The following is a 15,433-nucleotide window of genomic DNA, read 5'->3' as shown; positions in this document are numbered from 1 at the left end:
TGCTCAAATGACTGCTTTGTTTTTTTATAACAGAATACTACATAAATCTAGGAGCATGGATCAACTTGGCTGCAGTGATTCCCTATGGAGCAGACACCAAACATTCTTTAAGCAGATCACCAGGACTCTCATCTATCCCACCCACATTGGCCTCTTGGCCCCTTCTCTCCCCAGGTTAAGGGAGCAGCTATCAAGCCCAGACAACAAATTTTTCCTTTTCTCTTTACAATAAGATTAGTGAATAGCATTTTTAATTAACTCCTTCTGAAATAACAGAGCTATCTAACAAGTCACTGCCTGCGCAACAGGTGGGCACAGAAACAGTGCATTGCACTACGACACTGTAGATGTCTCCATCAGAAAAACAACTCGCCCACCTTGAACACAAACCCAACAAATTGCTGCATGTATCCCACAGCTGCCAAACTCCTCCCATGCCACCAGCACCTGACACTCACCACGAAAACACAGCGCTCACTCCACCTGAATGCATCCCAGTGCTTGCTTTGGCATCATCTCCATAAGTCTCTGCATTCCCTGCTTACCTTTCCCTTTTTCCTTCCAGTAAGTCTTATCTACACTGCTGCCACAGTGGAGCTGCTGCAAACTCCCAGAGTTTAGAAACAGAGTGCTGGTGTCACCTGGAAGGAGATGCCAGTCAAAGCTTGCTGTGGGGTGGTCCTCCAACAAGTCTCCCTGAACACTGATCATGATTAGGAAAGAGCTCAGTATTATCATTGCCGGAACACACCAAACGGAATCTGATTATAACCACTGCTGTAGTATCACCAAAAATCTTGTACCTGCACTGAGGATCCAGCCCTTGTTTTCCTTGTGGGGACTGCAGCACAGGCCTTCTGAAGGGGCAGTGTCTCCTTCCAAGGCCAGTGATCAGTTTTACCAGTATAACTCCTGTCCAAACGCATTTTCCTGTATTCAGTGAGGGTTTACACCAGTGCTGCTACCCTTGGAAGTCTGCCATCAATAAGCAGGTCAAACCTCTTAAGTCTGGGAAAAGCCTCTCTATTGTTTTTTGTCTCATGAACAGTTCTTCAGTAACTATGTATTTGTTTTGGAGAGCAGGGTGTTAGAAAACAATTGATACAAATAAAGAGCCCTCCTTCACCATTGAAAGTAAACTGTATGCTAAATAAGATGAAATAACTTGGTCTCTGTGGGCCAGAAAACAATAGCCTCACTGTTGCACTGATACCTTGCAAGTTACGTTCTCGCGTCACCCAAGGCAAACTGTAATAGGGACTGCTCCACAGCTCAGATTGCCTTTAAACCTCTTAGCTAGCCTCTTTTACCTCTTCAGCAGGTTTCCCTCTTTAGCACAGACATGAATCAGCTGCTTCAGAAAACCTCTATACCTTCCAAAAAACGAAATTATGTTTTATGAGGCTGTGGTCAGCTCACCTATGTTTCTCACAAATATTCCTAGCTTCTATTCTTTACATCAGGAGTTGAGATTGCATAATGAAGTAAATAGCATCAACAACTGTGACTGACTTAAAACGGAGCAACAGCAAGCACAGCTTTGTCTTCCCTCTCTCTCCCAGCAGGATGAGAATCTACTAATTACTTTATTACAGTGTGGGTGGAAAAAGGGGTGAACTTCAAGTCGGCACAGCATTCAACAAAGTATTTCCTCTACAGGGAAGAATGAGAAATAACCCCAAACCTATATAAATCTGCCTCCCAATTCCTCCTTTTGTTTACACCAGGTTTGAGGTTACTTACACAGTGGCACAGTATTAAAGACTCCACACGCATCTCTACACTCTAGGGCAAAAGCCCACCTTTAGTTGCCTAGCACTGAGAACAAACATTTTCTAGAGGTGAGCGTCTATGTAATGATCAGGATGATGCTTCTTGCATCCTCCTTCTTTGATCTGTCAAATAAAAGCCACCGTAATTAAAAAAAGGAAAAAGCTAAATACAGTATTATTTTATTTGCCTGCCATAATTCTATACTTATTTGTTCTCATATTTATGGATCTTTTTATCATTACTGATGCAGACAAACAGCTGCTGGAACCAGTCAAACAAACTGTGTAAAGTACAGTGAAATATTCAAAACACATGCTCACCTTCAAGATAAGACAGTAATAACAGAACATCTGAAACTAGAGTCTTAGCAAACCCAGGTACGCCAAGGTATGCCACTGAAGTCAGATGGGTTTTAGCAGTTTAATTTGCCCCCTTGATACTCAAAGGCACAGAGGTTATTCCATTACTAAAAAATGTGCCACCATCACTATAAAGTATTGGCTAGGGATTTCCAAAATAACCAAGAATACCATTCAAACATCAAAGAGAGGACAAGAAATGAACATCCTTCCACAAGGAGAGCCTTCCATAGGGAATACTCTCAGGGGCTTACGATCCACTGTGAGCACAAGGCGTTCTTACCTGTATGAGTGAGTATGTGCTGCTGTAGGGAATTTACCCATGGAAAGACTTGAGGACAGTAAGGACAGGGGATGTTTTGCAGGCGGTCTGAGTAAGCATTCCTCTTCCCTCTCAGCAGCTTATCTTCAGCAGTGTCCTTCTCATCCTCATTTGCTCCATTTCTGCTGCTTTCTTCCTTGAAATTGTCAGTGGACTGCAGAAACGGGCTGAATTTATTAGCGTCTGTGGTAGCCAGCATCTTCTCTATGCTGGCAAATTCCCCACTTGACTCCAGATCCAGACCACTGCTAAATTTAGGCTTATTTTTTGTTCCTTTCTTTCTACCTCTTCTCTTAGTCAACACAGGTTCGGCAACGGGAGACGGCTCTGGATCACATGCCTGAGCCAGGTCACTGGGCAGGCTGGAGTCTCTCTGCACGGTGGTCACGATTGTCACTTTTGCTTTGGCGTTCCCTGATTTGTCACATCCAGTGGAGCTGCTCACTGCCTTGGGACCAGTGTCTTCAGCCTCCGTTTTCAGCAAAGCGGGAGCAGAAGACACAGATGAAATGATCTGTGCAATGGAAGCTAGCGGTGGCAGCTCTTTAGTTACTGGAGGCTTTGGCAAGAGAGGTGGAGGTGGTGGTTTAGGCCTCAAGGGTCTCAGCAAGGCAGAATTGCCAAGGAGAGCAGGGGAAATGATTGGGACAGTCAAATGCAACGAACCTTTCAGTGGCTGGGTATGTCTGACACCCCTGTTCTTCTCTGAGTTCCCGTTGGCACCAAAAACCAAAGGACACTGCAGACAGTTGTAGGCTTTATCACTGTTCCCAGAAGCAGCCAGCTCTTGATTTCTAGCTTCATATGGGACATCATCTTTATCCTTCTTCAGGACTTTGGGGATGGACAGGTCAATAGGCTCCATGGAACAGTCGTAGAAGGGCACGGGAGAAGAACCAAACAGGTTCTCCTGCTTCACTTGCACAGCACTCAGGCTTCTGCTCTTCTGAGAGAAATCCAATGGCTCATCAAAATCCATTGGGAAGCTGCCTGCAGGTTCAAGTTTGATGGGAACATGAGACGATGTCCCAAGCAAGAAGCCATTCTGTGGCTCCAGGAAAGGCGTCATGGTCTTGTGGTCCATGTAAGTGCTGTCCTCCAATAAAGAAGGGTCTGTCTGGCTTGCATGGGCACTGCAGTCCACCGCTAAGATGTAATTCTCAATTTCCCTTTCTTGCACATGCAAGTGCTGCTTGAGGATATGGTGAATGCAGTTTCTCTTGGCTGAAAAGGCTGTGCCACACTCCTTGCACTCAAACGGCTTCTTCTTCTGGCAGCCACTGTGCGTCCTCATGTGAATGCGGAGGGCTCGGTAATGCTTCAGGTCCTCACCGCACAGCTTGCACACAGTGTCTGGGGAGCAGAAGGCATCCACCATCTCTGCAGCATTGCTGGTGACATATTCAATGTTCTTTTCTATATCCTTCCTGGTCACTTTGAAGTGCTTCTTTCGCAGGTGCCTCTCACAATTGGCTTTCACTGTGAACGGGTAGTGGCAGATTTTACAGATGTAAGGCCTCTCCCCGCTGTGTGTCCGCAGGTGTCGGATCAACGCTGCCTTGTCAGCTGCAATGTAGTCACAGATGTTGCACTGGTATGGGGAAATACCCAAGTGAGAGCGGATGTGAGCTCTCAGGACACCAGAGAAGGCAAACACCTGGTCACAAAAACGGCAGGGGTACAAAACTTTCCTCATGGTTGGGGCTTTCTTGTTCGCTGCCCCTGCAATGATGGCTTTAAGGTCTCCTTCTGTGACCTCTTGCTTGATCTTGGCTTCCATGCTCAGAGGCAGGAGAGCTTCGATGATGCTGTCCTGGTCCAGTTGTGTCTTCATCTCATGCTGAGTTAAAGGCTCTACTTTGGGTTGGAGGAGCAACTGCGAGGAAGGGCTCGACCTGGCTCCTGGCTGGGGAAGGTGAGAGTTGGAAGAAGACTCCACTGAGTTCTTGATCAGCCTCAGAGGGGGAGGTGGGAGGCTCGGGCTGATGCAGCCAGGGGAGGCTTGCTGGGCACTGATAAGAGGAGGAGGTGTAGAGGTTGCAACGACTGTTCGGGGCGTTACCAAAGGCTTTGGCTTCAGTGGCGGCATATGCTTGAAAATAGACTGCACAGGGACAGAAGGTGCCTTAGAAAGGGGAGGAAGACTGATTTGAGGAGGAGCGGAAGAAGCCATCTTCAAGATCTGCTGAATGTCTGCCAGCTCAATGGCAGACTCATTGGAGATGGGTTTTACCACAATACTGCTGTCAGGCTGGATGATAAAACCCTTCTGAAAAGGCTGCAGCGAGAGAAGCTTTATGTTCTCTTTTGTAGGGGGAAGGACTGAAAATGACCCTCCCATAGAGGCAGCTTCCAGAGGAGAGAGGCTGAGCAGACCGGTGCTGCTGGGTTCCTGAGGTAGGTTACTCTTCAGTGCTCTGAGCCGCATTTCTTGGACCTCATCTTGTGTATTGTCCTCCTGCTTGACAGGCTTGATATCTTTGGTGTACTGTAGGCCCAAGGATGCCATGAAGGCTTTCTGGTCTGGGTTCTCACCAGGCGGGATCATGGACTGTTGCTTGTGCTTGTCTTTTCCCTGATCCAACACATGAGTTTCTGTGTGCAGTTTGAGCGCCGAAAGCATGGGGAATGCCTTGTTACACATCTCACAAATAAATCGATGGAAGTCGCTGATGCACCTTCGCAAATTTGTTTCACACCAGACCTGCAAGACATGCAAAAATACTTAGAGTAGGTATCTCAAACTGGAAAGGTACCATATGCTTCTGCAAAACAAAACCAGTTTACTCCCTCTTCCACTGCCCAAGTTAAGGAGGTTAGAGCAGCCATCACCTACCTGGCATGGAGACATTCCTGCTCCACAGCCTTTAGTCACCTAAGTGGTGTATCTGAATTAGGTGCTGATCCTCCAGGAGCTCCTTTCTATAGAGGCAAACTGCTCCAGAGAGTTATTCAGACTCTCAAATACTTTTCCACCCTTAACTTCCCCTCCAGAAACCTCTCTCGCTTCTCTGACAGGACAGGAGCCTCATTGGACTAAACAGCAAACTTCATTGAGACTACCTCCTTTAGTCTTATTACTACAAAGAAACTAGAAGGATTAAATAAAAGGCATCCAAGAAGGCAAAATAACATAAACCAATCAAAATAATAACACCTTAAAACAAATCAATGAAACAAAGAGCCCAAAGTGGAAAGGCTTTTGGTTAGTGAAGTCTAATCATATTTATTCTCCAAACAAAAACACTAGGCTCACAAACAGATTTTATACCTGTCGCTGAAAACGATCATGAATCCAAATGCTGCATTTAAATGCTATCCACATAGCTCACATGTTGCAGAGGTTCCACATCAAAGAGGAACACAAGTGATAAATTAAGTAGAGGGCTGGAAAGATCTTTATATACTCTACACACTTTGTTCAGATACTTCATAGATCTTGCCTCAGAATGCAAGCAAAATTGTTACAAAAGGAAAGTCACAACATTTAAAACCCTTAATAATGTTAAATGTCTGCCACTAATTACAAAAGAAACCCAAGTTGTTTAAAAAGTTATCTCTTGTCCTGATTTAGTAACTTTTACACCAAAATTCTACTTGAGAATTGCCTTCCAAATTTCAGGTCTAACACCTTGAAGCCAGAAGAGCTGGAACTCAGTGCTTTAATCCAAGTAGAATAAGAAAAGTGCAGCCGTTGAATAAGCATGGTCCTGCTGGGCTGTGCTGTTGATTTATTTCTTTGGGCTTTTTGAATACACAGCTTCATCAAGACCCAAACTAACTAAGGCAGGCAAGGTGTGATAAGAAAGAGGAATGATACTATCCAACAGAAAGCTTTACGGCTGTCACAGAAATATTTACAGACTACCTAGTGCCTTTCCCCAGCCACTGGCCCTCAAACATGCAGTATCTTCAGACCTCACGTAAGGAACATAGTGGAAAGGTGCCTGGGAGTGTTTTGAGAAGAAATCACTGAAGATGTCGCCATTTAGTAAGTAAGGTGATTTCCTGAAGCTTTTCATAACATCTCTCACACCACAACTACATCCTTTTAACAGGAAATTAAATAAATAATGTTTTCCTTACCATGTATCTTCCCTACTTATTTTAGATGTGGGATGGTTTTGGGAAGGAGAGAAATAATGGGCAAGCTGGAAGGGGCAAGGGGACTTAACAACACCAAAGTTTTCATTTAAAATATTTTTACGTATCTTTACACCAACAGTTACCCTCTGGAATGCTGAAAAAAAAAAAAACAACCCAATCCCAATATTCTTTAGATGAAAAAGGAAAGAAGAAAAGCAGAAAGCGTTTGAAGCCTACATGGATAGTGGTAATGTGCTTTCCACAAAATATTCTACACCCCATCTCTGCCTCATCAAGGACACATCTTTCAATGAATTCAGAAGATACATGCTATTATCAGCTGTTACCTTAAGCTATGAAGAGCAGAAAGTACCTGAGAAATGCGGGGGAACTTCCTACAGGAGAAGTCTGTGAATCCCAAGTCATGGAAGCCTGCTGGAATCGAAGGGTTGTTCTGAATGAAAGGCTTTCCCATGGGATCTCTGGGAAGCTGCTTGTGGATAACTGCATTATGGCGCAGTAAGCCCCGATGAGTACGAAACGTAATACAACAGATGTCACACCTGGAAAGGAAAGGAATAAAACAGAAATGACTTACTGACTGCTGCAAGCTTAACAACTAGCATTCTTGCATTAGGACAGCCTCCTTCCTCTTACCCCATGATACCAAGAACCTGCTAAATGCAAAACAAAGCTACAGCACGTCAAAAACTTATGACCACAGAAAGGCCATTTGAATTACAGTCACTCTCTACCAGTTTCTGGCCATTACGCTCCCTAGAAGTTTAACGGATATAGCACATGAGATCCGAGCATCCCATGTGGGCAGACTGCAAAGTGGCAGCTGAGACCACTGCCTTCTGACAACCTTCCCATAGTCCAACATAAAATATTTCAATGGCTTTACACCATTTCATTTTTACTGAAAAGTGCTACTAAAATAAAAGACATTTTTTAAAAACCTCTGACAAAGGGAGCCTAAATCAGACCTAAGTAGCAAGCTGCTGCAAATGAATAAATAGCACCTTCTTTTTAACTACTGCTTAAAACATACTACTGCACACCGCTGAAACACACATGTATGAATTTCCTCTACACTGTCTTTTCCGTTAGTTTTCACTGATTTTTCTCAAAGCTGTTATGAGAAATACACTGTTTTAAAAGGAAAACTAGTGCTCCTTGACGGGGAAGAGAGGCAGAGGAGAAAGACCTGAAATATATTCAACATGTCTGCACTCATACAGCCCTTAACAGTCACTGTGCCCCAAAGAAAAAGGCAGATGCATCGTTTTTTCCTACTGACATGTTATTGCTATGATTTCTTGTTTTTCCTAACTTCTCAAATCCCAAATTCAGTTAAACAGAGGTTTCTCACATAAAGTAAATTTGCATTAAAAAATCAAAGATACCAAAAATGCAGTTATGCTGCAGGCAATAAACACTAAGCAGCAATATTTGGCCAACACGTCAACAAACAAGCCTACTGCCTTTTAAATATCTGGGATTGGAGCTCAGCAGCATGACAGGTCACATCGTCTCTGCACTCAACAAGTGACACAGTTTCACTCAACACAGTTCCTTGTGGTTACAGCTCCAGCTCACAACCAAAGCATGAGTTTCAGAGAAACAAACACGAGTGAATGTGAAGCAGTCGGATTTTGTCAGCAAGAATATTATATTCACTAGGAGTTTTTCATGTCCCCCCTGCCTTAATTCTACCCATACTGTCTTCGCCCTCCATACCAAGGAAAAGGACATGTGCCTACTCATTAAAAAAACATCCTGCAATTAGAAATGACTCCTGACAAAATCCTGAAACCACCCCTTCCCTGTCCTGTCCCTAATAAACTCCCATTGTTGTTCTTTTTATCACTACATAAACTTCCACAGACCTTTTTTATTCCCTGAAAATGAAACAGATAACCAAGTCACCAACAAAGCAATTGGACGCATAGTCTCGGAGTGGTGAAAGAAGCAAGTGTGAAGTATATGTAACATGGCCTTCATTATCACAGTACCCAGAAGGCTGGGACATAAATATTATGCAATGCAGGTTTAATATCTCCCGTCTTTTCTCCCTGTCAATTCACTTGCATCCTACCTTTATAATTATTGCCAGCATAGTCCCTGCATTCCATTAAATGCCAAAACAATGTCATTTACGAAGCAAATGTCAAGATCTACGGCCCTCCTCCAGCTCGCTTGGCAGCACCTATTCCATGATGCAAGGCTTTAATCTTCAGTGAAAACAAAAGCACACAATCACCAAAACCACTGGAGAAATAAGGCATTAAAGGGTTACAGCAGTCACCTGAAGAACTTGCAGACTAATGAAATAAATCTTTTTTTAAAGGTGATGAAGCCATGCTTCTGGCATGCTCCTGCACCAAAGGAGTATCACTGGTGGCCTGTGGGGCCAGCTGTTCTGCAGAGGGACACAGACCCTCACCTTGGGGCATCTTGATGCAGATCCAGGGTCCCTGATGTGCCTGGCCTTCCCTGTGCCAGCAACCCAATGCAGAAGCTGTATCCCCTTGTCTGTGACAGGGCAGGCACAGCTACCACTGATGGGACCACAGGGCTACTGGGAGAGCCAGTGCCTGCCACAGTTTACGCTGCAGGAGCCAGTGCTCCTGGCCAAGCAGCCAACTGTCATCCACACCAGCAGGAAGGCGCACTTCATCCATCTTACACTCCTTCACCTCACAGACTTTTAAGTACTGGTTTATTTAGGGTTCCCATCAAAAGCTGCACTTGAGAGTTAATCTTTCAGAGCAAAGACCCGTGTGAAAGTCCTTTGCAGTACACCTGTATCAACTACTATGCCTCAGGACAGTAAAAAATTTGCAATTTAAAATTGCTGTTTTCTATTCAAAGGGAACCGCATCCCCTCCCCCAAAACAAAAGCAGTATCTTGTACTAGTACTTTCTGTCTTTTATAATGCATACAATTAAAAACCCCTCTATTTTTCTCTTTCTGCTTTAGCCTTCTCTTTTCGTTTCCTTGCTGTGAGTGAAGCAGCAGCAAGAAAAAGGAGAAGTCAGGAAAAGGATTAAACTCTTTTTCCATTCTGTCAAAAAGCTCCTGGCAGAAAAAAGGAAAAATCCTGTCATCTCAAGATGTAGGCACTCTGAGGCATAAAAATGCACTGCACCCTGGCTCAGCACCTGCCCCTGGCATCACAGTTCACAGGATCACACAGAGCTGGAGCACCGGAGGGACCTGTGGATGCCTTCCCTTCCTCCACGGTTCAAGCACACCTGTATAGGCAGCCACAGCTTGGAGAGCTGGAATAAAAACAGCCTGAGAAACATGTGGAGCAGCTTCCCTGGGGCAGGCTTCCCAGGCAAGCAGGCAGCCTGTCAGGCTACAGCAACCGTGCTGGCACCTTGCACCCACGTCACTCGCCAAGAACAAGGGAGGTCATTGTAAAGCTCTTCCTGATACTGATGGGTGCCATCATGTCGCTGGCTCAGGAGGCCTCTCAGGCTCTGCAGACCTCACTTGGGCTTGTCAGTCTTTGCTGCGGGTGCAAGCTATTTAAAATACATGAAACATCTGCACAAGTGTATGCACATCATCTTTTTTTGTGTCCATGTCTATGTGTGGTTTTCTCACGTTCTCTCCCCCTCATCTTAAGTAGGAAGGCAGTCCAAGTTTCTCTCAAATGACACGGCTTGAGCTTTATGGATGCAGTTATGGATGTGTACCACCTTCAAGAAAAAATTACAGGTACTAAACTTCAAAACCTAACTAGTTAAGGCAAGCACCATGCTGCACTAAGGCTTGTGTTAATTTAAAATGGAGTAAGCTGCCATGCCTAACAATGCACTAACTGGAAGCGTTTCTTTCTTTTTTAAGGAAGCCTAACCATTAATTTCTCTGTTTTGCCATCAGTACTATTTTACATCTTTGGTAGTGTCAATGCCTTCAGTATTTTTAATTCTAAACCTACAGTCTAAGAAGGATAAGAGAGAGGAATCCTAGGTGATAGGACCAGTTTTTCATATTGCTTCAACTGCTTAAAAAAATGCAGAGTTAAATAATAGTGGGAAGTTTGAAAAGTCCAGCATATCAAATAAAGTATCTGAAACATGGCAATACTTTGCTCATGATGAACTTTAAAAAACAAAACACCAAAAACCTCCCCCTCTCCTTACAAATTCACACGTCTGCTTATGTGTAGTGCCAAGTCAAACAGGGATGGTATGGATGCAGAGAACAGAGATGGGAACAGGTTCTGACATTGTTAGCAGAACAGGCAGAGCAATGGCTCAACACCTGAGTGGAGATAAAAGCACTCTACTTGCAAGGTAAGTTTCCAGATGTAGCTAATAAAAGCTGCTCTGATGCACGTGATTGCAAGCCTTGGCCCCAGTTTTCCATTTTTCTATAAATATGACTACAGAACAAAGATCAGAAAGCTGTTCAGTTCCAAGCACAGAGATTCAGTTGCTTCTGGCAGATAAGGACACTTTAAAGTGAGCTTCATTCTCAACTGCCTTTACGTTTTGGAGTCAACTTCTATCTGTTCAATGCAAACTTAATACTAGAGTTCTGACTTGCTAGCAGAAGCGTACAAAGCAAGCAGGTGGGAAAACAGAAATGCTAAAAACAATGCAAAAACAGAGCGAAGATGTAACTGCAGGATGACAGTGCAATGACCAGGCTGATCTTGGGGCTCAGGCCACTTATCATACCAGGAGAGTCTGCTTAACTATTACTACACCAGTGCACCTCTTAAAGTTTGGGTTTCTTTAATGCAGACAAGGTCTCTGTGTAAAACCACACCATCAAAAAGCTTTCTACTAAAGTAAGTATTCTTGAAATCTGTAATGCTACATAAGATATAAAAGCATTTTAACAGGTGTTAAGAAATAATCAATGCTTTGTGCAGCTTCTTAAAAAGCAAGCCAGGATTTGCTACACTTACAACAAGCAGCACCTTGCCTGTTGCAAGGAAGGTTTACATAAGCAATGCCTGCTGCCTTGCATTACACTCTTCACTGAGCTAATTCCAATTTGTCAGCACTGGAAATAGCTTTTTTTCTTTAAGAAAAGGAAAGACATTTTAGGAAAGAAATGCAAAGCCAAATTTAAAGCAAAATTAATCAGCCTTCATTTTAATTAAGGTTAACATAACAGTCAAACATTCAATCCTTCTAAATTTTGTATTTCAGTAGTCAAGATGCAAATGCCAAATATTTATATTCATCATTCTGTTCCAAGAAATTCAACAAACACTTTGCTATGCATTACCCTGGACTGCAGTGGAAAAGTAACATTTAGCATTCTTCTACTTATACTGCTGAAAACAGACAAGAATAGACCAAAACTTAAAGTCTTCACCCATGCAGCTCACTAACACTATGTTGCCCAAGTTGTGGATGTCAACAAATAAGAACAATGTTAATTTTCTATTTCTTATCTAAAATAAAAAGCTTGATACAATTTTGTTCCTTTCCTGTCTGTGCTCTTTTTCAACTGCCACAAACAAAAGGAAAACAAAACAAGAATGAAACACATCTTGAGACAGAAGTCATTAATACACAGTTACGTTATATTAAGTCAGCTAAAGTATAGAAGTCAGCTATGTGTAAAAATTTCTACTTTTGTTGTTATTCTTTCTGTCTCACATTATTGGCAGAATTAATGCAGCTCTCCTTAGGAGAAAAGAAAATCCTGCGCTGATCTAAAAATAATACAACTGGGCAAAAGAGAAAGATGGGCAATTCCCTGCTGTTGACTCATGTCCGTACCAGGGATGGGAGCAGGCTCCCTGCCTCCACACCACTAACACGTGCTGCAGAGGAGGCCGACAAGGAGGGGGAGATGGGGAAAGGCCAGTTTTAAACATTAAGGGCTTTCACCACCTATGAAAGAAAAACTAGCTGGTTACAGACACATTCCCCCTCACAAAATGATTCCTTTACTTCTCTCTCACTTTTTGGGGGGCAAGGTGAAGAGAGGGAGATGAGAGACAGCAAATTGGTTTCTGCTCCTGTGTAACCCCACCCAGGTCCAGATACTTATCTCCTTTTGGATGAAAAACCGTTCCTGGCCTCCCCACCCAGAGCCCTGGGAAATAACATCCAACAGCTGCACTAATCTCTCCCACTTGCTTCGGATGAGTGATGGAAAAGCAGCAGTGCTGTGAACACCGCTCCTGCCTCCTCCCAGGGATCCCTGTGGGTCCTCCTGCTGTCCTGCAATGACCGGTCCTGCTTCCTTCCCCTGCAGCATCACAGCGTGTCTCACTCCAAAGGACCTGCTACTCTCCCATCTCCGTCTTGCCCAACGTTATGGGTCTGTGCTGAAACCACAAGCGGCACAGCAGCACCAGGAACCAACTTCCTGGCAGGCTGGAGAGTCTCCCCTTCACTTTCCAGTGTGTAGGGGGATGGACACAGCTCACCAGAAGCTCAGTGCATGCTGTTTCACCTCCTCAGAAAAGGTGGGACTTGACTTTTAACTTTTCCTCCCTCCCACTTCCCCAGTGCTGTCAGACTTTGTTACCAACATGTTCTATCACTCCCTGTAATCCTCTCCCTCAAAGAAGTCACCTTTGAGTACAGCAAAGGCTGAAACCACTGCACCAGCCCTTCTATTAATAGAGGGATGCACAATGCTATGTGCATTCCTACAGCTGCGCTGTGGTCCAGGCAAGAAAAGTATTGTGTAGGAGCCAGGACAGATCTGATATAAACCAGGGTGATGTCGTGCTTCAGAAACTGGTCAGCATACAGCAGAGCCAGTGCCCATACCAGCATACCAGTTACACTTTGACTCCCACAGAGTAACTCAAGTGAAGTTAACTGCTGTAAGATTTAATAAAAAGGCATGAGCCATCCTGTGCCATCTTTTTCTTTGTGTGTAAGCAAAGTAAAATCAGGAAAAGATTTCACTTCTTCCCAAAGCTGTATGAATTACATGTACCAGCAATACTTCAGCAGTGCCATATTTAAATACCTCTGCCCCAGTGGAATGCTAGCTCACTCTAGCATTTACTTCAATAGAATTCTCATGCTACTAAGAACAAATAAAGGGAAAATGGGGGATGGTTTGAAGCCACTTGCACAAACAAGTATTTCATTTGCTCATAATGACTTTTTTATTTAGCCAATGACTTATGTGTCAAGAAATTGGCTGGACAGAATCCTGAAGCAAGAGCTGAAGATCAACTTAAGTAACAATGAAGGGTTTAATAATTACAGGAAGCATACCTGGGAAGAAAAAAATCCTGACCTGACCTCTACAGGTACCAAAATTGGAAGCTGCACAGCATCCAGAATAAAACTCATTATTTGTGCATACAAACTCAAGTGGACCTTCTGGTATTCTTTTGGGGTAAGAAAAGGAAAGCCCCTCCTGCCTTTCAACACATCTTTCATATATGGAAGCCAAGTACTTGTGCAGTTTTAAAATGCACAATGGAGTGAGAAAAAAAAGCCAAACCCTATGTACTGACCATGTTAAAAGCGGTACCGATTTTCACAAGTAGAAACATATCTAGAGGTGCTTGTCTATCCTATAACCATCCACCGATGACAACAGGGCTCACAAATAGGTGCAGCCCAATCTGGACTGCACACCCTTGCCCTTATCAACATTTGCAGGTAAGCTATGCTCAGCACGCAGACATGACTGCTAACACAGTAAGCAGCAGCCAGCACTTTGAGAGAGCCTGCGTACAAACAAACCCTGGTCACCAGGATCAGGCAGGCATGCTAACAACCTATTTTGGCACAACCCTCCTTCCCTCCTGGATTCCCTTTTACGAGATGCTTTCCTCTACAGCCAGCTTTGCATTTTACCCACTTTCTATTCTTGCAACCGAGCTAAGATATTCAACACCATGTGATACACCACAGTTTCACATGAGAGCATTACTCCCTGTGTCCATTCACTACCCGCTATTTTTACCCGGCTGCTCTGGATTCCCAGTCTCCTCACACAACGAGCTCCCTGATGTGAGCTGTCCACTTCTAGGCCAGCGTTGGACTCACGCTGCTCTTCAGATATTTCCCATTTTTGTTTCTGAACAGAAACTACAGAAAGCGCTTAAAATATAGTTATGGTCTGCTTCTGCAAGCCAGCATGCAGATGCCCAACCCACTGATTTTACTTCTGTTTCCTCAGTAAAAGGATGCATTCACCAGCCTGCTTGCATAGCCTCTCCTCTGCCTTATCAACACTAAGAGTTGCATTGTATCGCAGCCTATTTTTGGTCCTAGCATTTACCAGAGCTGGTCCATGAACCTCTGTGCTGGAGTGCTCTTCATTCCTCTCTTGGTACTCAACAATCATGTAAGATACAACCACCTCTGAATTATCCAGCTGCATTAAAAGAGTACAGTATTACATATTTTGAAGTGCTAACAAGGAATGAGGCTTATCCACGTGCTCACCAACAGCTGTGACAGAGATGGTGCATGAATACTACTTGTCATTCATGCAAGTTGCTTCTAGGAGCAGAAGTGTCAGCTACTAGGAAAAGAACTTCCTCTCCCCACCATGAACCCATAGCTTTGCCTCACAAGTAATATAAATTGCAAACAACATTTAGTTTTCAGCCACATTCACTCCTCTAAGTTTGCAATAAGAGGGTGTCACTAACACCCTCTTCCCACAGAAGGCTGACCATGCGTAGAAAGCAACATGCTTCACAAGAATTAAGTCAGCAGGATTATTCCCTGCTATATAAGGAGAGAAAAGATAGGAAGTGTATTCCTAAAGCTGCTCAAGTAGGCATTGGCAGAAACAGGAATGAAACTCAAGGGTCTTTTTCTGGTGTTTTTTTTTCTTTTACATCCTGTACCATGTACTTTTCCTGTCACATTGCTGCTCCATACACAACTTAGTTTTGTACTAGCCTTTTCTACTGGTGCTAAT

At 43.8% G+C, this 15,433-nt stretch overlaps 2 protein-coding genes across 14 annotated transcripts in view; one reads left to right on the top strand and one right to left on the bottom strand.

Moving 5' to 3' along the window:
- The window catches only part of RREB1 (ras responsive element binding protein 1), a 123,859-nt gene that overhangs the window by 17,826 nt on the left and 90,600 nt on the right, over window positions 1–15,433 (bottom strand). For all 13 annotated transcript variants that reach the window (XM_061449410.1, XM_061449421.1, XM_061449415.1 and 10 more), the window contains 2 exons: window positions 6,914–7,103; window positions 2,416–5,158 (listed from right to left, as the gene is read on the bottom strand). In XM_061449410.1, coding sequence (XP_061305394.1) covers window positions 2,416–5,158; window positions 6,914–7,103 — 2,933 coding nt within the window. The remainder of the gene's footprint in view (window positions 1–2,415; window positions 5,159–6,913; window positions 7,104–15,433) is intronic.
- The window catches only part of SSR1 (signal sequence receptor subunit 1), a 109,200-nt gene that overhangs the window by 42,017 nt on the left and 51,750 nt on the right, over window positions 1–15,433 (top strand). The window lies entirely within an intron of this gene.

The sequence above is a fragment of the Pezoporus flaviventris genome, unplaced genomic scaffold (assembly GCF_033815535.1).
Source record: "Pezoporus flaviventris isolate CSIRO_AGI_PZ_B2104156 unplaced genomic scaffold, CSIRO_AGI_Pfla_v1 ptg000007l, whole genome shotgun sequence".
Taxonomy (NCBI): Eukaryota; Metazoa; Chordata; class Aves; order Psittaciformes; family Psittacidae; genus Pezoporus; species Pezoporus flaviventris.
Note: the sequence above shows the minus strand (reverse complement) of the source record. Positions and strands in the feature narration are given on the sequence as shown.